Source organism: Mangifera indica, chromosome 14 (assembly GCF_011075055.1).
Source record: "Mangifera indica cultivar Alphonso chromosome 14, CATAS_Mindica_2.1, whole genome shotgun sequence".
Lineage (NCBI taxonomy): Eukaryota > Viridiplantae > Streptophyta > Magnoliopsida > Sapindales > Anacardiaceae > Mangifera > Mangifera indica.
Window position 1 is genome coordinate 6,141,914 of NC_058150.1, and position 25,449 is coordinate 6,167,362.

The 25,449-nt window shown below is 32.3% G+C and overlaps 2 protein-coding genes across 2 annotated transcripts; one reads left to right on the plus strand and one right to left on the minus strand.

The window, feature by feature from the left end:
* Positions 1 to 70: 70 nt before the first annotated feature.
* Positions 71 to 2,721, minus strand: LOC123195898. The gene is made up of 5 exons (XM_044609761.1): positions 2,285 to 2,721; positions 2,046 to 2,170; positions 1,347 to 1,438; positions 465 to 551; positions 71 to 386 (listed from the first exon to the last, which is right to left on the minus strand). Exons 1-5 carry the CDS (start codon positions 2,698 to 2,700, stop codon positions 282 to 284), a joined length of 825 nt encoding a protein of 274 aa, XP_044465696.1. The 5' UTR covers positions 2,701 to 2,721; the 3' UTR covers positions 71 to 281.
* Positions 2,722 to 19,605: 16,884 nt separating this feature from the next.
* On the plus strand, positions 19,606 to 25,088 carry LOC123196845 (lysM domain receptor-like kinase 3). Its single transcript, XM_044610987.1, has 12 exons — positions 19,606 to 20,344; positions 20,991 to 21,027; positions 21,147 to 21,151; positions 21,279 to 21,440; positions 21,561 to 21,745; positions 22,593 to 22,682; positions 22,862 to 22,955; positions 23,076 to 23,227; positions 23,305 to 23,396; positions 24,036 to 24,174; positions 24,460 to 24,558; positions 24,642 to 25,088. The coding sequence occupies exons 1-12, from the start codon at positions 19,714 to 19,716 to the stop codon at positions 24,804 to 24,806; spliced, it is 1,851 nt and encodes a 616-aa protein (XP_044466922.1). The 5' UTR covers positions 19,606 to 19,713; the 3' UTR covers positions 24,807 to 25,088.
* Positions 25,089 to 25,449: the final 361 nt, after the last annotated feature.

Consider the following 25,449-nt stretch of genomic DNA (forward strand, 5'->3'; position numbering starts at 1 on the left):
GTTTTAAAACAGTTAAAATCTGACAATGTGGGTTTCGCATCAATCAGAATACTGCATGTTATAACTCAGATTATTCAAAGCTTAACTCCATTAATTTTAAAGTGAAAAACCCAACGGTTTCATATTATAACATACATAATGTAGACTAGCGTCCAAAAGTGAAAACAAATAAGCTACTCACACAACATTTGTTTGCTAAATATATACAACACAATGAACAATTGCTTATTTGCCTAACCTTATTAAATCTGAAGAAAACAGAATAATTACATGAAAATCAACTAACTGTTTTTAGCACCCAAAATTCTGGAAAGCTCCTTTATGATAGGTTTCTCCTTAATATCTTCCTGGTTTTCCAAATGCCATTTCTTTTGTGTGTTTTCTGCCTGTCATCAAAAGCATTGATTTGAGCTACCAACTAAGAATCTATAGAATTTATGTAAAGAATTTTCCATTTTACATACCCAAGTTCTCATAGGAGTCAGTTGCTCCCTTATTATATCAAATTTTGGCTGAACCAAGTCTCTTCCTTTGGTTCGGAGTTCATCAGTCTGAAAAAAAAGAGAGAGCAATTCATGTAAAGCTCATCATCTACCTTCAGAAATCTATGGAACTGAGACAAAACATATACTCAAGAAGAATGAAATAAATATATCAACATCAAAAGAATAGCAGTTTCACATTGATAGAAATGGTCTAAGTGACTGACTGTAGCCAAATGATGGCAAGGTTTGTGTTCTTATTTCTTACCATGCAGAATGGAATGAATTTACTTCCTTATTAGGAACTCATTCCCACTCATTCCTTTGATTCACCTATTAATGTTTATATATCCTGATCATATATATATAACAATTTCATATTCTTCCTTGTGGGCTCCAGCTTTGAGGAAAAGCATAGTTGTTTGTTGTGTTGGGAGAAACAGGATATGCCAGATTAGGTAGGCTGATACCTCAGATTTGACTTCTACTGACATGAAGTGAATGCAAATGAAGACTCTGAAGCTAACGCCTACGGTAAGAAAGGCAGATAGAGATGCTAACATAATAAGGATGGAGGTTGGCAATTCTGGGTTTGAGCCTGCATCTTCAAGTATTTGCCATCTCACCACACACAAATCTAACCTATCACTTTCATTTGAATTCTAAGGATCTCAATTCAATGCTTCTCTAATGACAAAGATCCTTTGGTTTTCACATAGTCATTTTGGGGTGGCTCAAATCCAATTTTTGTCCGGGTAAAGGCATAACAACTAGAAGCTAGTTATGCCGGTCTTGCAGTCTTCAGTAGGTAGGTTGATCAAGATTTCCAAGATTATGAAAAAAAAAAAAAGGAAATGTAATTACATTGTGTACATCAAGCTTGGATGCTGTCATCCCAAAGATAGCAGTAGCCCCTCCAAATAGAATCACAGTTGCAACTGCAAACGCCTTCCCAACTACATAAAGACATAAACACACAGAGCAAACTACAATCAATTTTAAAGAAAAACAAAGCTAGATTCACTACCTGATAAGATGACAATAAAGTTAACCTCCCCTAGAAGAATAGTGACAAGGGAAATGCACCACATACTTACAAAAATAAAGTCATATTATCCAACATTTTTCTGATGTCTATTATCTTCCCAAATCAATTACTAAATGAAAAACAATGCTACACATTAGTCGCCAAAAGTTCTAGTCACACACCATGACCCTCACAAGCAAAGTTAACTTTCCATCAGCTTAAATTCTTAAATAACCTCAATTCTCAATGTCGTATGCCACTGATGTTCATCATTTGTAATTTACATAAGCTCTTTTCAATTAGTAATTTGACAACAGCACACATTATCGAATTCAATCATAAGCCTCAATAACAGAACCAAGCCTATCTTAATTAGCTTAGGTATAAATTCATAAATCATTTAGTCATAATTGTACACACTTTCCATTTTTACAAGCTATTCTAAAGTTAGACTGACTCAGTACGTTATAAAAAGAAAAAGATTGTTATTTTAAAGAGGTAATTTTGTTAACCAAGTAAGAGAACACAAAACCTACTTTGTTGAAGACCTTCAGCCGCGGCCTTTAACTTCTCAGGGTTTATATGAGGTGTATGTTTGTCCCGCCTTAATTCGTTAGCTGTTGAAGCCGAAAATGAGTGCTCTTGACTAGGCAATTGCCACCTTAATTAACGAACAAAAACACTAAGATAACACAAATCTTCATAATAGTAACCAAAAACACAACGATATCGTAAAAGAACAAGCTTTAACATTATCTGATAGGCGAAATTGAACCTTTTGGGCCCAAAGGTGACCTGGGGCAAAGAAACGTAAGCCCTGAGAGGATTCAAAGCATCAGGTGAAACAGAGGAGGCATTTGGGTCAATGGGTAGAAACCACTTGGAACCTGTGGAGAGAGAAGATGGATCAGACGGTCGACCAAAAATCTTGGATGGCAGAGAGTGTCTTAAAACCTCGGGAAGCACGTCCGCTTTGTGTTCCTGGTCACCCAATGAAGCTGGTGAAGTCACATTCTTGGTGTTTGTGGCGGTTTTCTCCACAATTCTGTTGATGGCCTGCTTGGATTCCTGGAAAAAATATGCCCCCTCTTTTCCCGCTAATCTTCCTCCTGCAAGAAAACTCATTTCTGAGAGTTCGTCAGTGAATTCACAAATAGGCTTCTCAAGATTGGATTGGATGACATGGGTCATCAGATTTTGAGTCGCCGTCTATTTATAGTAGGAGCGGTTGCTGTTTTACAGTGTTTGCTTTTTTAATATTATTTTTACTGTTTATAATTTTTTAAGCGAAATATGTTTTTTTTTATTATTATTATATGGCCGAAGGACTATTTCCCACCAAAGATTCAATGGGAACATAAATGAACATCCCTAAAGTTTTAAAAGTTCCAATAATTATTTATGATATAATTTTTATTAAAAATTTTAGTTAAAATTAAAAATAAAATTATTATTTATTAAAAAATTTAAAAAATTAAAATTTTATTATTTTTTTTTCAAGCTTAAAAATCTTATAATTTTCTTTTATTTAAAATTTGAAAAGTAATAATTTTTCTCTTACGATTTTTTTCTCTTTTCTTCGGTGACGATTCATCATCACTGGTTGTCAACCATCCTCTCTTCTGTCTTATTTTTGCCTTATCATCAAAATGGTTGGTCAACGTATGATGAAATAACAAAGAAATTGAAATCTCTTTATTACACAACGAAGCAATGACAACAAATGATTAATGACAATGAATCGTTATCTTAAAGAAGAGGAAAAAACCTAAGAAAGAAATTGTCAATTTTCAAAATTTAGATAAAAAATATTAATTTTAAATTTAAAAAGAAAATATGATAAAATTTTAATTTTTTAATAAATGATAATTTTATCCTTAATCTTAACTGAGATTTTTAACAAAAATTAAATCATGAATAAAGATTAAAATTTTTTAAATCCTACAAATAAATCTTTACCATTAAATTAAAACTTGGGTGGGACATAGTACTTTGGCCTTATTATTCCTTTAACCTTACCCCACAATTTGATCAACTACCCCCAATTAATTAGCAAATAATTTGAGTGAGTCAAATATACAGGCTATTATTTAAAAAAGGTGAAGGGTGAAGGGAAGACTTTGCCGTCTTGGAGACCAAGCACTGAAGTCCATCCCCATTCTTGCTTAAAGGGTCAGATTTCCAGATTTTAGTTGGAGATCAAAATTTATGCTATCCAATTAGCTGAATTCTTGTGCATTTGAAATGTTGAAAAAAAATCATGAAATCTACTAAATCATTTCACGACCCAATGATCCACACTTGTTTAATTTCCCAAAGGCCACCCAATGTTTGCTAAAATAACCTATTTTTACCCTTTGATTATATCTTGGTTAATGATATTAAAATATTACTTTAGTGTTTTATTTTTTATTATTTACATTATTTTGTTTAGTTTGTAAGTAATAAAATATTCATAACTATTACCAATAGTTTTTAAAATATTATTGACATAATTTTAATTTTATTATAATTATAACTTTATTAATTTTTTACAACAAAAAGTAATAAAAGATTTTAATACTCTTTTATTATCGATAAATATTAAAAAATTATTAAGGTAATTTTGATTTTATTATAAGTATATTCTTATTAATTTTTTAGAAAAAATAATCTTATTTTTAATTATTATAACAAGTAATATGAAAAAATATATTAAAATAATTATAATTAATTATATTTAAGTAAAATAATATTTTAATATTATTTTATTACCTCTAATCAAGTACAATAATTATTTACATTTATTAATTTATCAAATTTAATCTTTTAGGTAATATATTTTCAAGATAATGATTCATTTTTTGTATTAAATTATTACCTGAATCAAACGCACCCTTCAAGTTTCAAAAAGTAATATTCTCACTTGTTATTTACTTTCGTTGGTGAATTATGTTAACTGAATGGGTACAAAGGTTATTTTGTATAAATTTTTTGCTCTTTTTTCTTTTTCAATATGATATATGTTTTTAGTGAATTACATATATATTTTAATATTAGAGGTACTAATAAAAAATTAAAAGGGTTTTTAGAGTTTTGAATAAAGTTTTGGACTGTTTTTGAAATAATTAAAATTTAAATGTATCTTTTAATAGTTTTAAAAGTAATAATTATATCTGAAATGAACAAAATGTAGCATATTAAGATTACTAGAGTTTTGATATTATTAGATATTTAAGTAATAAATTTTTAACTACATTATTAATTTTATATTTATATCAAATGTTAATGATAGTTTCGTAATTTAATAAAAAAGAAAAACAATTATTTTTGAAAAAATAAAACAAATTTTATTAACAAAAATAAATGTAGGGTGAAAACTTAACTTTTTAAAACTTAAAGGATGACAATGTTTTTCATAAAACCTTGGGTGCAACATGTTATTTGGCCTTCCCCAAAATCAAAAGCGTCCATCGGTGCGTGGGTGGGGTTAGCGATAGCATTTTCACCATTAAATTGGTTATACTTTCAGACGTGTAATAATTTGTTCAACTAACTACAATCGTAACACGCGCATTCACATAAAGGCTGGCTGGGTTGTGGGAACCAGTACCTGTATGCGCACACTTTACTCACACACGGTGGTGGAGCCGCCCCACCTCCACCACCACCCACCCATACACCAGCTCAGCCCTTTCATTTTCCCATGCAATCAATTGCATCAAATGCAACGATCTTCAGGACTATGATTCTGCTCTTTTCACCATCCCGCCTTCTTTTATTCCCCATCTGCATAAAAAGATTTACAGATTTTCCTTCCCCCTTCTTAATTGCATGGTTGTTGTATGACATAATGAGTATTTATGCTATCCATTAATGTTGGGGAAATTTAGTTTTGAATTTCCACCTGTGGTCCTGTTTCAACTCGATTTCTGTAATCTTGATTTCAGTGCAGCTGTGCCTGCTTTAATGGTGATCATTCCTTGTAATAAAAATACCCCCATCCATTCATTCATTCATTCTTTCTTTCTTTCTAAGTCAAATATTGTTTCAGGTTACCAAACCGATCAGAATTTAGAGTTAAAGGTAAGACGATGAAAATTATTTACACTTTTTTCATGTAAACTCTTCCATGTCTGCATCACTCAACCCTTCTAACTCCTCCAGGTTTCATCTTTCATACAAATTATCAAGCAATTGGAGCAAAAGCCAGACACATAATTTAAATTCTAACTCCATAACTTGCAGGTTGCAGCCTTATCAAAAGCTATTTCTGAGAAAAATAAAGAAGATGTAAACATCTCTGATCGATAAGCTAGTTCTGAACAACATTAAACAATACATATAAATATGGCTACCTTCTGTACAACACCTTTAAAAAATTTCTAACTAGGTATGATCATAATTATAGAACTCTCCAAATCAAAGCTAGAATATAATAAGCATAATAAATTATCTGAAGATGGAGTAGCGATGGATCATCGTCGCTTGTTGTGTAAAGGATTGGATCCTGTAGGAACTTTACGCTTCTGAGACTGAAAATCTCTGGATTGGCTTCTGGAAAGGGGAGCGTTTGAAGGATGAAAGACTCGCTGAGTTCTTGCGGAAGGACTTGAGGAAGCCCTTGGAATTGCATGAGTTGGAGAAAAGACAAGGAGGAGGAGAAGAGCAGCAAAGAGGGAATAGAGGTGAAAGCGATTCATTTTGTCAAATGATCAGAAAGATGGATAGAGAAAGGCGAGGCTCTGGCTTTGCTTGTTTGTGTATTTATACATGTGGCCCGTTGTCCACATTGGTCGGTCCATAAAGTACTATATGATTACTACATATCAATTCTTTATTTATTCGATCTCTTTTTCTTATTTTAAAATATATAAATAAATCATATACTTTAATGATAAATAATAATAATATATAGTTTGGTATTCACCTTCATATGATATAATTTTGAGAAAAAAATTAACTTATGGTATATCAAATATATAATCTAACCTAAAAGGTTTATCGATAATAAACCTTAAAAAATATTTGATATTTTTTAAAATTATATATATTAATTAAATTTTTAAAATATATTATATAAGATAATATAATATATATTATATAATATAAAAAATTAAAATTTTGAAATATAATACGATTTTACGATCGTATGATTATCCAGTTGATAAAAAAGGAGTACTCATTGAATTATACGACAAAACATCGTCATCGTCATCATAATACGCAATAGTGGCTGTTAGGTCGATGTCTTGTCATCGTCTGATCAAGATCGAATGGTGACAACTTGTTTTGATATATGAGTTAACCGCATGATATCAGGGCTTAGAAAGGCGGTTAGGATGTGAAATCTTGGAGGGAAAGTGTGGCCGTCACTTCGAATTTATTGTAAGGACTAAAATACCCATTGCTTTTTGACGGTACAATATACAATTTTCACCATCTAGTCTAAACATGGGCATTTTAGTCAGAAGGAAATGTCAAAGGTCCAAAACCGACACACTTGATTAATCTGGTGGAAAATAGGGGAAGCGTGGCTCCACATAAGGCACAATTATCTAGTATAGACATGTACCAAAAAAGGCCAGCTGGGCGAATAGAGATCAAGGTTCTTAGTCAACAAAAGAACACGTGGAATTGCAAGATTTGATGTTGAAACTCTAATAAGTAAAATAATTATAAATTTTCTATGTTCAAATTGATTTAGGGTTGAATAAGACAACTCCATATATGAAATTCATGGAGGGATAAAGGGTATTAGAAGGTGCCTCCTTTTTAATGCACGGGTGGAAAAGCAAGCCTCTTACTTTCTCTTAAATTCCTTTTGTAGGTTGTGACTTTGATGTTATACCTTGACAAGTAATTTTATATTTCTTGAGTTGGCCAAAGGACTTATTCCTACATGTTTGTTGTATTCTTAAATTTGTATCAATTAATTATTAAAAAATTAAACATTTATTTGTGAACTATTAAAATTAATGAAATCAATTAACTTTATCTGTTTTCTCTTTAAATTTAAAAACCTAACAATTTTTCTGTAAGATTAAACTTTAAAATGTTATATTTTCTCCCTAATGTTTCTTTCTTTTCTCCCTCCCTTTTCTCAGCGTCGTCTCTAATTGACTTCTCTTTCCTCCCTTTTTTGACATAGTCTTCAGGTGAAGTCTTTGCCAGAAGATGATATTCATCTCTGAACGAAGACAGATCATCTTCGTTACTCTTCATCTAGAGACAACGTCGAAAAAAGAGAGGAAGAGAAAAGCCGATCGAAGACAGTGCTTGAAAAGGGAGAGAGAAAAGAAAGAAACCCTATGGAAAAAAAATATAACATTTTAAAGTTTAATATTGAGAGAAATTTGTTAATTTTTTAAACCTAGGGGAAAATGGATATATTACTAGTTTAAATAACAATTTTACCCTTGAAACTTATCTAGCTCTCTTAATTTTTATAGTTCATGAATGAGTGTTTAAGTTTTTAATATTTAATAAAGACCAATTTGAGAATGTAACAAACTTGCGGTGAGAATAAGTCCTTTGGCTTTCTTAAGTTCGTAAAATCTTATCTGACTTATGTATTAAAAGTAAGTTTACGTATCATTCTTTTATAATGAAGATGAACTTCTAGCCTAATATGGAAATCTTTAAGATTCAGCCATGCCAATGTACATAGCTTCACCATCATGAGACCTAAAACGAGAGACACAAAAACGATCATAATACTAAAGTAAAGAAGGTCAAGAGATGAGTTTGATTATAAATAGTTTGTACGGCCAACATTATTCCTTAAATGATGGTAAAGAATAAAGAATATGAAAGGTTTTGCAATTCCCATGGTCCGCCCACATATATGCATTTCGTTTCATTTGACAAGGAAGAGAATTATTGTGATTAAAGTTGGTGGCATGTAATTAATTGACAAGGACTCTCTTTCTGTCCCCGGTGGTTGCCATTTGATTAAATTCTTTATTAACATCATTAATTTTGTATTATAGACTCCGAAGAGTCTTGATGAAGCCATTAAAATGAGATATTTTTATAGATAAAAATTATTAAATTAAGATAAAATTATAATAAAATTATGATTATCGCGATAATATTTAATAGTTAAAGTGATATTAATAATAAAATTATTCTTAATTATTTATCAAATCATTATTGATAATATAAAATTATTAAAATATTTTATTATTTGATTAATCAAATCTTTTATGATTTCAAATCAATCATCCTTAAGAATATAATCGGGTCCTGCTTAATCTTTATATGTATGTTCTAGAAAAATTATTTGTATCCTTTCGGTGTTGGATCAGTGAGTGATTCATGTGTTTTGTTCAAATTTCGGCTGATGGAAATTCCGGTGAAGTTTCGATAGGGGAAGCGGTGGGATGGGAGAAGTGATGAAGAGGATGGAGAGTAATTGCCACCTAAGTCATAATTAATGCGCCCCTAATCTTCAGAGTACGGGATACTAAAATTCCCCGTAATATGCAAGTCAGATTAAACTTTTGACATTTTTTCATTGGCCAAAGGATTACATTTTTAAGTGTCAACCTTTGATTTTAATAGTCTTATCTACTTTGTATTAATAATTAAAGTTAACGAAACTCTAATTTCTTAAAATTTTATTTATTTTTTTCTTCTAAATTTTTAAAAGGCCAAACGACTATTTCCCACCCAAGGTATGCTGTAATGACGAGTTTCCACCCTTTAACTATGGAAACACCAAACACCCACCCATGGCCGGTTAGATTTAACCAAACCCTAACGGTGACAAGGGTAAAATTGTCATTTTCTCTAGAATATTAAAAATAAACTAAAATAGAATATATTTTGCCCCCCTAAACTTTAAAAACTAAAATTCCCCCCCCCAGCCTAAGTTTTCAAAAATCGCAGTTTCACCCTCCCGAAGCATTGCCGACGGTCTCCGGCTCCACTGCCGATGGTCTCTCCCTCCCGAAGCATCCTCACCTTCTAGAGAACTCTTTCCTCCCATTTGGACTTCCAATCGGAGTCGGAGAAGCTGTGGAAGACGAAGAACTTCGTCGGGGAAGACGAAGTTCTTCGTCTTCCCAGTCGTCGTCGTCGTCGTCTGGGAAGACGACGTCTTCCCAGACGAAGACGAGATGACGAGACGACTCGTCGTCCTCTGGGAAGACGAGTCGTCTTCATCTGGGAAGACAATCGTCTTCCCAGACGGCTTATCTCTGCGTCGGATACGTTGAGGTCGAGTTGAGAGGCGCCGTCGGTGGAAGAGAAACCGTCGGGAGGGGAAGACGGCCGGTGATGGCGCCGGAGAAAGCGACGGAAAAGGGTTTGGAAATTGGAAGGGTTTGGAAATAAACCCTAGGGGGGGAAATGCAATATTTTCAAACTTAGCTTAGGGAAAAAATGTTAGTTTTTAAACTTTTAGGGGGGGAAATGCAATTAAATTTACCACCGTTAGGGTTTGGTTAAATCTAACCGGTCATGGGTGGGTGTTTGGTGTTTCCATAGTTAAAGGGTGGAAACTCGTCATTACAGCATACCTTGGGTGGGAAATAGTCGTTTGGCCTTTTTAAAATGATCATTTCACTCCTAAATTAAGTTTTAAAAACTAACATTTTTTCGTAAAGTTTAGTTTTCAAACTCTGGCTCTATCATTGAGGGCTTCTCTCTTCCAACTCTTTCTCTCTCTCTAATGATCTTTCTCTTTTTATTTAGACTTTTAACCAAGGTATATTGCAGCCAGAAAGATAAAGAGTTTTATCTTTTCGATAAAGTCTTTCGTCTTCTCGACCTCAATTGACGTTAGTTGAAGGTTTAAGTGAAAAAAGAGAGATCGTCGAAAAAAGAGAAAGCACTAAGAGGGAGAGGTTGTTGGCGATGACGTCAAAGTTTGAAAACTAAGGAAAAAGTCATTTTTTAAAATTTACTTTATGAAGAAAATTATTAATTTTTATGATTCAATGAGAGAAAAATAAATAAAATTTAAATTTATTTTTAATAGTACATATGAAATGATGATTTTACCTTTAAAATTAACAGATTTATCTATCTATGAGTCGGTAAATAATATTTTTAAAATTAGGAAGTGAGAACTTAAGAAAACAACATACTTTGAGTGAGAGCTGGAAAACAACATACTTTGGTTGGGAACAAGACCTTTGGCCTTTTTTCTTTACTCTGTAACCCACCAAAGGTTCATCTGACAGCTCTTCATGTCTATGTTTTATTACAGATTAAGCCAGCAATAAATTTCATAACTGAATGATTTAGTTGACATTAATCGTAAATTCGTCGACCTACAAGCACTAGATCCCAATTTTCGTCAAAATTATTATGCATGGGACATTTATCAGATTTTTGGTACTCGTCACAGCCCTAATGTTAGCCATCTTATAGAAGTGATGACCAGAAAAACAAAAAAAACAAAAAAAAAAGACATTGAAGGTCCATGAAAGTTTGTCTAACTGGCCGGCCTTGTAAGGGAGAAATCAATCAAGAATTTAAGTGGGTGTAAATCATTTGACAGATTTGAAAATTTTTCTTCGGTGATTTGGGTTCTATTGACAGGATTAACCATGTCTTTGTTCTCTCATAAGACATGTCAACGGAATGGGTTGGGTTGGCCGGGCCGAGGTCACAACAGTATGGGTCTTTTGGGCCAAATTGGGCTGTCAATAAATGAAGGTATATGCTAAGGTCCACACTATAACGGGTGATGTCAGATCGGATCGGTCCAAGATCTTTATTTTAGGTCTGGGCATAATCTAGACAACCTTGGGTGGTGCTTTATGAAAGCTGTACCAAAATAAGAGGTCTAGATCGAGCTTTAGGTCGATCTAAATCCCTTGATGTGTCTACTCATATCGCATAAGAAGTGAAGGGAATTGCAAACAAAATCAGGAATTGAACCACAGCAACTAAATATTGCTTACACTTAGCATGACAGAAAGAGAGCATTATTATATGGTGATGACTTTGACTTGACGAGGCACTTGACAAGGTGGTGAAGTGGAATTGAAATATATATTTTTATAATAAAATTATGTGTATTCACTTTAAATACATAAATAAATATATATTTGATGTATGTTATCACGTGATTTTATAAATTTGAATTAAAGATAAAATAATATTCAATTACACGATGATACATATAAATATGTATTTATTTATATATTCAAAATATGTATACATAAAATTATTCATTTTTTTAAATAGGATTAAAGTTTTGGTGAGGCATCAAAGTCCAATAGATCTGAAAATCATCATTTCCTTTGTGTGGTGGGTTGTCTATAAAATCACTTGAGTGGAAGATTGAATGAATTCAATATCTGTCTCCATGATATGTTAGTACTCCTTTTTTACTTTAAAGCCCATGTGATTGTGACCCTTAAAGGGGCCATTTGGTTACAGTTTTTGAAGATTATCTTAGTAATTTATCTTTTATTTATTTGTTTGGTTTGTCAGTAATAAAATATTACAGTAATTTTCTATTACTAATGCTGACGTGACAGGTAATATAGGTGGTAATCTGATTATCACTTTCATCTTAGGTATTTAAAGATTACCAAAGTAATATTGATTTTATTATAATTATATTATTATTTATTAATTTTTTGAGACAAAAATAAATTTATTTTTAATTAATATGAAAAATAATATAAAAAATATTTAAAAATAATTATATTCAAGGACATTTAAGTAAAGTAATTTACTAGTAATATTTTATTACCTTTAACCAAACACAATAATTATTTATACCTATCAAATTTTATCAATTTATACCCAGTAATCTATTTTTAAGATAATCTTTTTATTTTAGTAATAAAATATTACCTAAACCAAACGTCCCCAAAAGGTAATTAATTAATTAGCTCTTTCTTTTTCAAAGGGGATGTACAAAAATTAATCCTCAACATAAGGGTTATGTATTCGTAGTCAACAGATTAAGGGTAGTTATGATTTTGTCATAGTTAGGGGTAATTGAGATTTGTCATGTATGACACATACAATTGGATATACGTGTTTTATATAGTATGTGTAAAATCTTAGGTTTATTGAATTTTTTTAGTTAAACCTACTTGGTGTGTGCGATGTATGCATGAAATTTTGAGCAAAATGAACGTTGTTTTTTATTGTAATTGAAACATTAGTTCTTTGTTGCAAAATGTTGCTTTCGATTGTAACGAAAAACATCACAGTTCATCTAAACCAATATTTATAGAGTGGTTGAAAAGTTTTCGGATTCTCACCACTTTAAAGCACAAGTCATCACGTAGAGCCACCGTGATGATGAAAAAAATACTTGTGACTTTGTATGATCACTGGAATTTTTTTAGAGCTACTCACTTTGGAAAGTTTCTAGACTTAGAGGAGTATTGTTTCACTATTAGGTGTTGCTTCGAGAGGTTATCAAGGTGAATTTGTAACATCCTTCCCCATAAATACTATCCATTAAAAAGAAATGTTACGAAATTTAACTAACAGAGTGTGAAACACTTGTAAAAACTTGTGTTAGATGTAAATTTTAAAACTTACACATATACGCACACCAAACTTTGAATATAATGTTAACTACCTTATATAAGAACTGGAGGGTTTTTTTTTTTTTTTGTAATTTTCTTACATGGAGTTAAGATTTTGCCTCAGTGGCCTTCCAAATTTACATCTCCCCCTAATCAAACTTATTACCCTTGTGGGTGAATATTGCAATTCAACCCCCTAACTTTATATATATATATATATATATATTGAAAATTGAAATATTTATTATTTACTAATCCCAAATCTTTAGAAAATCTAGATTGAAAATTTAAGAGAATTTTATTGAACTTGTTAAAAAATAGTTTGGTTCTCCACCGAGAACTTATAATCATTTTATAGTATAAAATTTGAACTATTTTAACTAGGGTTAGATTCTAACCAAGTTCAAGCTAGGCTCGATTTATAGTAATTGAGCTTGGACTCGTCGAGTTTGAGCTTGAGCTTTAACTAACTCGTTATTAAAACGACATCGTTTTAATACATATTGATCAAAATGATGTCGTTTTATATCAAAATTTTTAGCTTGCGAGCTTGACGAGCAACTTGAGCTCATTTAGGGTTAGTTCATTTCGAGCTTGTTTGAACTGAACTCGAGCTTGAGTTGAATAAACTCGATTCAAATTCAGCCCTAATTTCAACTAATAGAACTATTACCTTTTTTGCAGGATTATTTAGCAAGTGAATCTCTTCCATACTTGGCTTTGCAAGAATTATTGAATTTTGCAGGGTTGTAATAAGCACTATAGACTACTAGTACTTTGTGGCAACTTTGTAGGCACATATTTTGCAAATCGGAGATGAAAACAACATAAAAGACTCGGAAGGGCGACAAGAGATATTGGGAGAGAGAGATAAGTCAAGAGGGAGAGAAAATAAGCTCAAGCTCGAAGCTCGGTTCAAATCTAGCTTTAATTTCAACTAATAGAATTATTACATTTTTTGCAAGATTATTTTGCCAGTGAATCTATTGCATATCTTGGCTTTGCAAGAATTATTGAGCTTTGCAGGCGAATATTTTGCAAATCGGAGATGAAAACCACATAAAAGACTTGGGAGGGCGACAAGAGAGATTGGGAGAGAGAGAAGTTAGGAGGAGAGAAAATGCTAATAATCGAAAAAGACATAGTCATTGGAGAGGATGAGATAAAAACTTTAAGGGTTGTTTGGTTGGAGAGTTTTAAATATTATTTTGGTAATCTATCTTTTATTACTTACATTATCTTTTTTGGTTTTTCAGTAATCTTTTATTACCAATGCTAACGTGATAGGTAATATAGGTAATAATCTGATTACCATCTTTATCGTAGGTATTAAAAGACAATCAAATTAATCTTAATTTTATTATAATTATATTATTATTTATTAATTTTTTAAGAAAAATAAATTTATTTTTAACTAATATTACAAATAATATAAAAATATTTAAAAATAATTATATTCAAAGGAATTTAAGTAAAATAATTTACTAGTTTTCTTTTTTTACCTTTAACCAAACACATTAATTATTTATACTATCTATTTTTATCAAATTTTATTAAACGTAGTAATCATTTATACAAAGTAATTTTCTTAATAATCTATCCTAAAAGTAATTTTCTTATTTTGATAATAAAATGTTACTCAAACAAAAAACTTCCTTAGAAAAAATAATTATTTTTTAAATTTTAAGTAAAAAAATTATCAGTTTACAGTTTGATGAATCCTCGTCTGTACGGAGAACATTCTTACTAGTTGACAATTTCTTACTTGTAGTGTTTTAGTCCTTCAAAAGTTGATAATTTATTATAGCCCCATGAAATATAATCATTTCCTAAAAATCAGATGACAGTCAATTTTTGCTGGGTTTAAGTTTAGAGACTTCTTTTAGTCAACCGGACCCATTCAAGATTCCTTGCGTATCCAAGGGTCATAAAACATTGAGCAGGTTTCAAGTTGATGAATCATAACTGGATTCTAATCAAAATTAACTGGAAGATGAGATTGACCAAGAAATGGTCCACAGTTGACCATATACGGTCAACAATGGAGGCAATTACGCAAGAAACATAGCAAAGGAGAGGGGATTATATCAATATCCTCCTCAAGGTTTCAACAGCTAAATATAACTCTCAAATTTTGGATACCAACAACAGATACACCTATATAATCAATACAAAGACTGTAGTACCCTTTTCTAGTTATACATTCTTTTCAAATTTTTAAGCTACTATAATTTGTTTTAAAAGGTGCTATGGTAAAATAATATTTTTTAAATATATTTGTTATTATCCACAACCCTTTGGCAAATCTATATGAAGAAAAATTAATTAAAATAATTAATATTTTCAAATTTTAAAATATATTCTAATAGCCTCATACGTACTATAATTCATTATTGATTTATCATGTAAAAAAAAGTTAGTTTGATATATACTTTTCTGTCATTTAATTTTTGTTAAAATTTTTACTAGTCCAAAAGTAAAAATGTCTTTTAACTAAAATATTAAAAAAAATTATCTAATTTTTTTACTTTAGTTTAAAAAATTTTTAAAGTAAGTTTGCAAAACTGATATTTCTCCCGCAGTTTTCAGGATTTCATATTTACACTTTAAAAAGCATGTTGTTGAGCCTCCATAATTTTTACTCGTACGGCGCCACCCCATACTTTTGAAACTTTAACTTTCCATCTCTTTTTTGGTTTATTGCTCACTTTCTGACACCCTTCTTCATCCTGTTAGCACTCTGGCGACCAAAAGGTAATTTCTTTTGTTAGAAACTTGTCGATGCTTTTCTCTGGTTTGTCATTGAAAAAGTCACCCAACGGGAAAGGAAAATCAAGTTGTGAGAAATCGGTTGATTTGTTGAACAAATTCGTCATCGTATCGCCTTGAAACTCTACCGTCATTGTTTCTTCTTTAACAAGAGGCTTTACAAATTGTATTTTATCTCTAGTTTCTTCCAAAGAAGAATGCGTGTTGAAATTGAGAACAAAAGTAGAAGAAGAAAGATTGTGACTTTGAAACTCATTGCTTGATTCGTAACTGAAAATTATAGATGAAACATTTACTTTAGGCTTTTCTTCTTCAGGTTCAGGTTCTTGAACAGACAATATAGAGAAGTTTGTTATAGCATCTGACCCTCGAAGCTTGATGGCAGCATTATCATAAACTGAAGAAGAGAAGGGCATCGGAAAGTGAGTGACTATCCGAAGAAGAGAAAGGGAAGCTGAAGGATTCAAAGGTACAGGCTAGTAGTTGAACAGTAAAAACTACCCGGTTGTGGGGGGGGGGGGGGGGGGGGCGCGGCGGGGGCTGTGTGTTGTCAATGTAAGGCTTCAAAAATATATTTGAAACCCTAAAAACGTGGGTGGCTTGGGGGAAGAGGGATTGTTAGTTTGGTAAACCAGAAAAAAAAATTCTTAAATTAAAATTAAAAAAATTATGAGTTTTTAAAACTAAAATAAATAAAAAAGATAAATTTATATTTTTTAATATTACGATGAAATAACGTTCTTTGTTATAATTAATAAAAATAAAAATTAAATGATTAGTTATTTGTAAAATTTATTAATTTTAATGATATGCATACTGGATAAACAAAAAATATGTCTAATTAATTTCAATGTTTAATCATTTTGTTTCAAATTTTATTAAATACATTTTCACTTCTTATTTTTTTTTATATAATTTTTGTTGAAATCATATTAGAATCACACCAAGTTAGGGTTGGGGTTTTAATTTTTTAATTAAAGATAAAAGTTGCGAAAGAAAATTAATTAATTTGTTTATTTTAGGTTTAAATGATATTAATTTTATAATATTTATTTTTAAAAAATAAAAATATGCCCTTTAACTGTAGCAACTATTTTTTATACAATAAAATAAATTTTCTTTACTTCAAGAAACAATGGCCAAAAGACATTCCCCCTCTTAGTTTTAAACGACCTACGATGTCCCCACCAAGAGTTTGAAAAGTTAATTTTTCTTTTTAGGGTTTTTTTTTCTCCTTTTTTGGCGACCATCTCCATTTTGGCTGACAGTTAGTCTTCACTAACTTTTTCTCTCATTAGATGTTGATGCCTGAAGCCCATTTTCGTCAGACGAAAATGATGAATCATCTTCGTTCGATGAAGAGATGAAGACAATTCATCATCTTTGTCTCTTTAGGATGGACAAAGACGATTTATCTTCATCCGACTATGGAGACAATTGATCTTTGGTCATTTGATGTTGATAGATAAATAGCATTGTTTGTTTTTGTTTGGGAAAAGAGCAACTAAATGTAGTTCAGTTTCGTTAGTTTCAAGGGAATGAAACTGAAGTTGAAGAGAGAGAGCGAGAGAGTCGATGAACACTTGGGTGGGAAGACAAAGTTGGTTGACTAGATTTCGGTTGTTGGAGAAAGAAAAAAAAAAACCTGAGGGGGAAAAGTTAACTTTTTAAACTTTTAAGTAAGGAAAAATTATTAATTTTTTAAACTAATGGGAGAAAATGAGATAAAATTTTAGTATTTTAAAATTTTTTTAAATTATAATTTTACTCTTAACTCTAACAGAGAATTTTAATAGAAAAGTTAATATTTAAGTTTTTAAAATCTTATTGGTAGAAGCTTAAAAATACACCTAACCTTGGGTGGGACTAAGTCTTTTGCCTAGAAAAAATTTATGATTTGGCCAAATGACTATTTCCCACTCAAGGTTTGATGTAAATCTAACTTTCTACTTGTTAACTATTGAAAATCTAAATACTCATCATTTTTGTTAAATTTCATTATTACTATCAAGGGTAAAATTGTCATTTAACAAAAATAAGAATTTATCATGTTTCCAATCCCCAAGTTTAAAAACTAACAAATTCCCCTCACCCAAGGTTTGAACAACTCACATTTTCCCTTAGGATTTTTCCAACACGTTGCTGGCAGTAGGAGATGGCGACATTCTCTCTCCCTCCCAACTTCTCTCTTAGTCGTGCTCTATTTTATACTATTATTGATCGATAAGACAAGACACGATTAGTCTTCGTCTCAGTTGAAGAGGATGCATCGTTATTGTCTCAATCGAAGATGATGTGTCGTCGTCATTGTCTCTTAGATGACGACAATGCATCGTCTTCGTGTGGAAATAAAGATGAATCGCATATTCATCTAGAGATGAAGACACATTTTTGTCAATTACTTTTTTGAGTCAATGATAGCCATGAATGAAACAGGAGAGAGAGAGAGAGAAGCTGGGATGGAGAGAGAACGCGGTTGTCATTGCCATTGGCCACTAACCACGGTGGTTGGAAAAACCCTAAGGGGTAATATAATTTTTCAAACTTTGGGTAGGGGGTATTTACTAGATTTTTAAATCTAAAGGTAAAAATGTGATAAATTTTTAATTTTTTTAAATATTTTTATTAAATGATAATTTTACCTTTAACAGTGATAATAAAATTTAATAAAAGAGTAAATATTTAAATTTTTGATAATTAGCGGATGGAGAATTGAGTTTGCACCAACCCTTAGGTGGGAATAGTCATCTGACGTTATGATTTTAATATGATTTAATTTACCGTTAATGTATAAATCATGGGCAAAATGTTACAATAGAATGTTGGAAAGAGATACTATAAATTTATAGTACCATAACATAAAATAATATAGTCCTCATACTTAGCTAGCGTGATGGAAAGACATATCTTTGTTGCTCACTTTCTTGAGTTGGTGATGGCCATGAATGGAATGAGAGGGAGAGAGAATACAGTTGTCATTGCCGCCGATCACCAATAATGATGGTTGAAAAAACCCGAAAAGGTAATGAAAGTTTTTCAAACTTCAGATAGAAGGTATTTATTAGATTTTTAAACCTAGAGATGAAAATGTGATAAATTTTTAGTTTTTTAAATATTTTTATTAAATAATAATTTTATCCTTAACAGTAATAATGAAATTTAACAGAATAATAAGTATTTAAATTTTTAATAATTAATAGATAAAAAATTGAGTTTGCGTCAAACCTTATATAAGAATAATCATTTGGCTTTGTGATTTTACCATGATTTAATTTATCGTTAATGTAAAAATCATGGGCAAAAAGTTAGAATAGAACGTTGGAAAGAGAGATCATAAATTGATAGTATCATAGCATAAAATAATATAGTCCCCGTATTTAGCAGGCGTGGTGGGATGTTGGACTAATTCAACTTTAACTTGGTGACGTCAGTGATGGCAGCCTGGTTTGCCTCTTAATCACAAATGGTGCTATTAGAATCAGTCTCAACGCTACGAAAGTGAAGCCCACTCGCTTTTATTTCATTTGGTCCAATGAAACTTCTTTCAACGTTCAAAAAGCATGGGCGTGCGTGAATAAGACCACGGCTCTTGTGTTAAGATACAATGTATTTGTTATATTTATGAAATAATTATGTATAATTTTATGTAAAAATAATTATATATTATTAATTGATTAATTAATTAAAAATTAAAAATAAAAGAATATTTATTTATATGATTATATATTTTTATTTAGATCTACAATAAAAGCGCGTGCACTTAACTTTTTGTACTTGAGAGAGTCTTTCACAAAAATCAGCGGGGATTGTACACTGTTAAGATTACTCAAGCGCGTAACCGATTCGAAAATATACCAGTCAACGGTTGAATTTCTAACAAATATTTATTTATCCCCCCTCCCTATCTCAATTCCGACACCCGAAATTTTAGGCTGCCAACTCTCCGATGTTTCTTCGATCGATTTTTCTTCTGTTACTGCTTTCTTTCTGTTTCGTCACTGTTCAATCACAATGCAGCAAGGGCTGTGACGCTTTAGCCTCCTACTACGTTCAGGAAGGCGTAACTCTCACCTCTATAGCTCAAAAACTGGAGTCGTCGCTCGTTGATCCGTCCGATGTCGATTTCAAGGTCATTTTGAGTTACAACAAGAACATAACCAACAAAGACAGTATCCCTGCCGGAATAAGAATCAACGTTCCGTTCCCCTGCGGTTGCATCAACGGTGAATTCCTCGCCCATGTGTTCGATTACAATCTTACCTCCGGTGACACGTACGATAAAATCGCCAAGACTGATTACGTCAATTTGACTACCCCGGAGTGGTTAAGAAGTGTTAATTCCTATGATGCAAATAGGATTCCGGACTCTGGGACGCTTAATGTGACGGTGAATTGTTCATGTGGAAATAGTAGGGTTTCAAAGAAATATGGACTGTTTGTTACTTACCCGTTGAGGCCAGAGGATAGTTTGGCGTCAATTGCGACCAGTACGAATTTGGAACAGAGTTTGCTGCAAAGTTATAACCCTGGTGTGAATTTTAGTCAAGGGAGTGGCTTGGTTTTTATTCCTGGCCTAGGTAATTGTCTTTTAGTGATTGCACAAATGAAAATTTGCTTAATAGTATAATGATTGTTTGATAAAAAGGATAAAATTTGATGAGCTTGTTCGATTTTTGCTATGATATCAGATATTAGGAACAGACCGTCTTGTAGGGGAAGTTTTAGATACTATTTAGGAAAATTTAAAGGATTTTTATGATAAATTTTACTATTTAAGGCTGTTTTCTGATGGTTTTTTGAAATTATGTGGTCTGTTTGTACTGAAGCCTAATATTAGGGGAGGTAAATGAAAATTTCAATACGTTTTTACAGTAGAATTGCCGATTATGGCTAAATTATTGGAATATGTAGGTCACGTTTGGATTTGAGTAGAAGAATATGTTTCTCTGACATGTTAAATTGATTGCTCATTTGCAGTAGCTTATGCTATATTTATACAATGCATGATTATAATTGATTGCTCCTTTTTCTTCACTGCATTTGGGTGGGTAGGGAGTCCAATTTTCAACATATCTTTGTTGAGATGCCATAGGGCACATCAAATAATTTTAATCTCCAAAGTTGTTTACAAGTTCATCCAGGTTGTCACTGGCAAAATATGAAGTAATCATTTCAGTTATAAGCAATAAGAATTTAGCTGAATCCTAGTTTGGTTTTTTGCAGATGAAAATGGTGTCTATCCAGCCCTCGAGTTGTCAAGGTAGCTTTCACAGTTCATCTTCAATTCAATAAAATTTCATGTTCATCAATCGTTTAATCTATAAATTTTTTCCCCAAAAATGTCTGATCATGTTGTTTTTCTTTCTTTCCATTCTGCAGCACAGGTGGTTTATCATTGGTCTTCCTTGCTGTTAGTCATATGACAAGTATCTTCAATTGGGATGCTGATTGAGATGCTTAACTTAAAAATTGATGCTCCTTTGAGTTGATGTTTTTACTTCTTATAAGCAGGCATATCTGGTGGAGTTATTGGTGGCATATGTGTGGCAGCAGTAGCTGCGGTGGCATTAGTGGCAGTTTGTGTGTATTTTGTATTTTACCGAAAGGATAAAGTAAAGGGGGGAACACCACTTGTGACACTGTCTCAGGATCTGTCTGCTCAAGCTGGACCTGGTATGTTTATTGATTATTTTGGTCTCATGTTTTGCAAAATAATAAATGAAATAATAATTAAACATGATCTGATTGCTAAATTTTTTCTCTATTTGGGGTTGACTCTTGGAATTGCTTCAGATAAACCATTGGGATCTCTTGGTCCAGCTGCTGGTGCTTCCACAGGCCTTAAAGGGATAACTGTGGATAAATCTGTGGAGTTTTCACATGAAGAACTTGCCAAGGCGACTGATAATTTCAGTATGGCTAATAAAATTGGAGAAGGTGGTTTTGGATCTGTTTACTATGCAGAGCTTAGAGGAGAGGTCTGTAGCCCCACACCTTTTCATTTGCTCTTAAATGTATTGTTGAAGTATTTCGCATTTCACACCTGTGAAATATTGTACAATAATTATTTGATTAACTCCAAAACTCAGCATCTTGCTGGAATTTTTCAGAAAGGACTGAGTTCCTTGCTTTTCAATGAAATTATAATATTTTTCGATCTGAGTATTTCTGCCATGCATTGAGAAAATTGTCTGGGGATGAAATTGGAATAAAACAATTTGGACATCCTCCCATAGTTGCAGGTGAGTGCTTGAATATTTAGGAATCAACATTTAAAGTATCTAGAACAAAATTACAAAAGTTTACCTTCTTCATGATGCATAATTTACACATTAAGAGATGTATGATAAATTCTTTAATCCAGATATTTTTTTATTGGCAATTTTGGCTACAATTTATAGGGAGTGGAAGGAGGTCACTTATGAGAGGAACACTTCCCCATGAGCTCTCACTGACATACATCGTGGAAAGGGTAGAAATAGGATTATAGTAGTTGACTCATAACAGTTTCTTGTGGTTTATTTGAGTATTTCAGAGCAACAGTTTCTTGTCGTTTATGATATTTTGCTTTGGTTATATTGGTCATGTCATTGACATTTGTAACATAGGCTATGCTAGTAGTCAGTACAAGGGCTATTTTAACTTTTCTGACCATTCATGCAGTTCACCTGTGCAGATGCATGTTCATTGTGTGCTGCATTTGTAAATGCTCTTTAGGGATGGATAAAAAAGCATTGCTGTTTCTCGGCCATGACATATTGATTTCATGTTCCATATTTTCAAATACTGTTCTATAAAACTTTCACATTGTAACTCTTGATGCAGAAAGCTGCAATAAAGAAGATGGATATGCAAGCATCTAGAGAATTTCTTGCTGAATTGAAAGTTTTGACACATGTCCATCACTTGAATCTGGTAATGTGCTTTCTTTATTAGAGAGAAGTTTTTTATCATCAGTCTTTCTCTTTTTGTTGTTAAATGCAAATCCTTTTTTCCTTTTACATGACATTGTTTGCTTTTTGGAGACTATTTTTAACAATGTCCTTTGTTGATAATCAAGGCACCCAATATAATGTAAGTGAAATCCACTGCAGGTGCGCTTGATTGGATATTGTGTTGAGGGTTCTCTTTTCCTAGTTTATGAATACATAGAGAATGGAAACTTAAGCCAACATTTACGTGGATCAGGCAAGTTTACATGTGCTTGATGAACAGTGTCTCTTGTTGCAGTGTCTTGAGAGCAATGCCAATGATTGCCTATCAGGGAAAAGAAAAGGCTATGCTAATGATTTTGTTTCATGTTTTCAGGGAGGGATCCTCTGCCATGGTCTTCTAGGGTGCAAATTGCACTTGATTCTGCAAGAGGTCTTGAATATATTCATGAACACACAGTTCCTGTTTATATCCATCGAGACATAAAATCAGCAAATATACTGATTGACAAGAACTTCCATGCAAAGGTTACAATCATGCCTCTGTTGCCAAAGTGACATCTGATAACCTGTCAAATTATTGTAATGAATAATTTGTGTTGCAGGTTGCAGATTTTGGATTAACGAAACTGACTGAAGTTGGAAGTGCATCACTTCCCACACGTCTTGTGGGCACATTTGGATACATGCCTCCAGAGTAAGATAGTGCTATATTTATTAATTCACAAAGGTTAAATTGAGCAGTAGTTGGTAGAAAAGAATGAATTTTAGCTTTGTTATTAGTTGATGTGGATGTTTCTGGCAACCCTGACTTGGATCAAATATATGACCCAAGGAGCCAGACCCACCCTTTACATGAATGTTTAGTAAATTAGGAGATGTTAATTTGAGCTATAGCTCCAGGAATGGGTGCAATCAAAGCTGAACTGAGCCAGGTATTGCCACATTCAAGCTTGGCTCAATTTTTTTCTTGAGCTCATAAAAGCTAGAGCTTTAGATGAGCCTAGAAAAGATGTCCAAGCTCATCTCAGCAGGATTGAGGTTGTGAAGGCTGTGAAGGTAAATAGTGAGTGATGTGTTCTTGCCATGTAGAAGGATTTACAGACTGTTAATACTATTTAATTTTCAGGCACGAGAGTTTTCCGTGCTGGCATTTAACTTTTAGTGTATTCATGTTTAATATTTAAGGTTCTGAAATGTTATATTCTTGTTGTTTAGTTACTGCAAGAAAGAAAGGAATTGGTCCATTTCTAAAGATAAACTTCGCATTTACTGCATCCAAAAGAGGTATATACGTGTTTAAAGAAGTGATTGAATTTCTGTGATGCTTATGCAGATATGCCCAATATGGTGATGTTTCTCCCAAAATAGATGTATATGCCTTTGGTGTTGTACTCTATGAACTAATTTCTGCCAAAGAAGCCATAGTCAAACAAAATGGTTCAGATGCTGAATCAAAGGGCCTTGTTGGTTTGGTAAGTTTTCTTTCAACCCTCTATTTGATGAGGTAACTAAGAGTAGCTGTAGAGGAGTTCAAAGGTCAATGATCTTGTATTGAAACTGGATAACAAATTAGTGTAAAACTAGGTAAGTATAATCTTTTATTTCTCTGCCTCTCAAGTCATGAGCCAATTGGTTTTTGTAATGTATTAAGCTTATAGTTGGTTTTGCCCATCTAACTCCCCTAATAATAGAATTTCAAAGAGCTGCCGTGAGTTCATTTTGTCATATTATAATTATCATTTTTTGTTCTTTCACAGTTTGAGGAAGTTCTTAATTTACCTGATCCTAGTAAGGATCTTCGTAAACTTGTTGACCCTAGGCTTGGTGATAACTATCCACTTGACTCAGTCCTGAAGGTGAGAACAGTTTTTTGGGAAAAATAGAAGATTCCATTTTCTGATTTCTGTTTTGTAAACCTCAGTGTCTGCTTTTATTGCAGATGGCCCAGCTCGCCAAAGTTTGTACGCAAGAGTATCCACAACTACGTCCTAGTATGAGATCCATTGTTGTCGCCCTAATGACTCTTTCTTCCACAACAGAGGATTGGGATGTCGGCTCCTTCTATGAAAATCATGCCCTAGTCAATCTAATGTCCGGAAGGTAGAGAAAAATGATGTGATACTTGTGTTACGGAAGTTCTTTTTGGTGTGAATAAGCACCTATCAAATAATTCCACTGTTTGTCATTGTTAGTAAATGCCATTGTTTAGATTAGCTAAGGCTTTCTCAAATTCATTAATTGCTTGTAGAAAAGCCTAGAAAGGAAGAGATTCATCTTTGCGCCGTAATATGTTCATTTCTAGTTGACATTTAGTTTCTCAATGTTATTAAGGAACAGAAAATTGTAAATTAATTGTCATCCAATGGATTCAGACATTGACACTTCAGTAGTGAGTTGTGCAAGGTACAGTAGATGTTAGGAATTTGGTTTTGTTGCTTGTGAAGACTCTTTAAAAGAAAGAACAATATTATTTGTATATATTTAAGCATATAACTGAATATATAAATAATATGTCGTTACATGGATAGGTGTTATGTTATCTTTAATTTAAAATCACTTAATATCAGTATGACACATTATTGTGTATTCAAATGTGTATACATATAGTTTTATTAAACATTGAGTTATAAGATAAAAAATGCTCAGGTTAAATTTTACTTTGTCCATATTGTCTTTGACATTTTCATGAATCATGAAATTGTCAAATTTGTTGTCTTCTGTCTCCGTCTTGTCTCTTCCTCAACAAA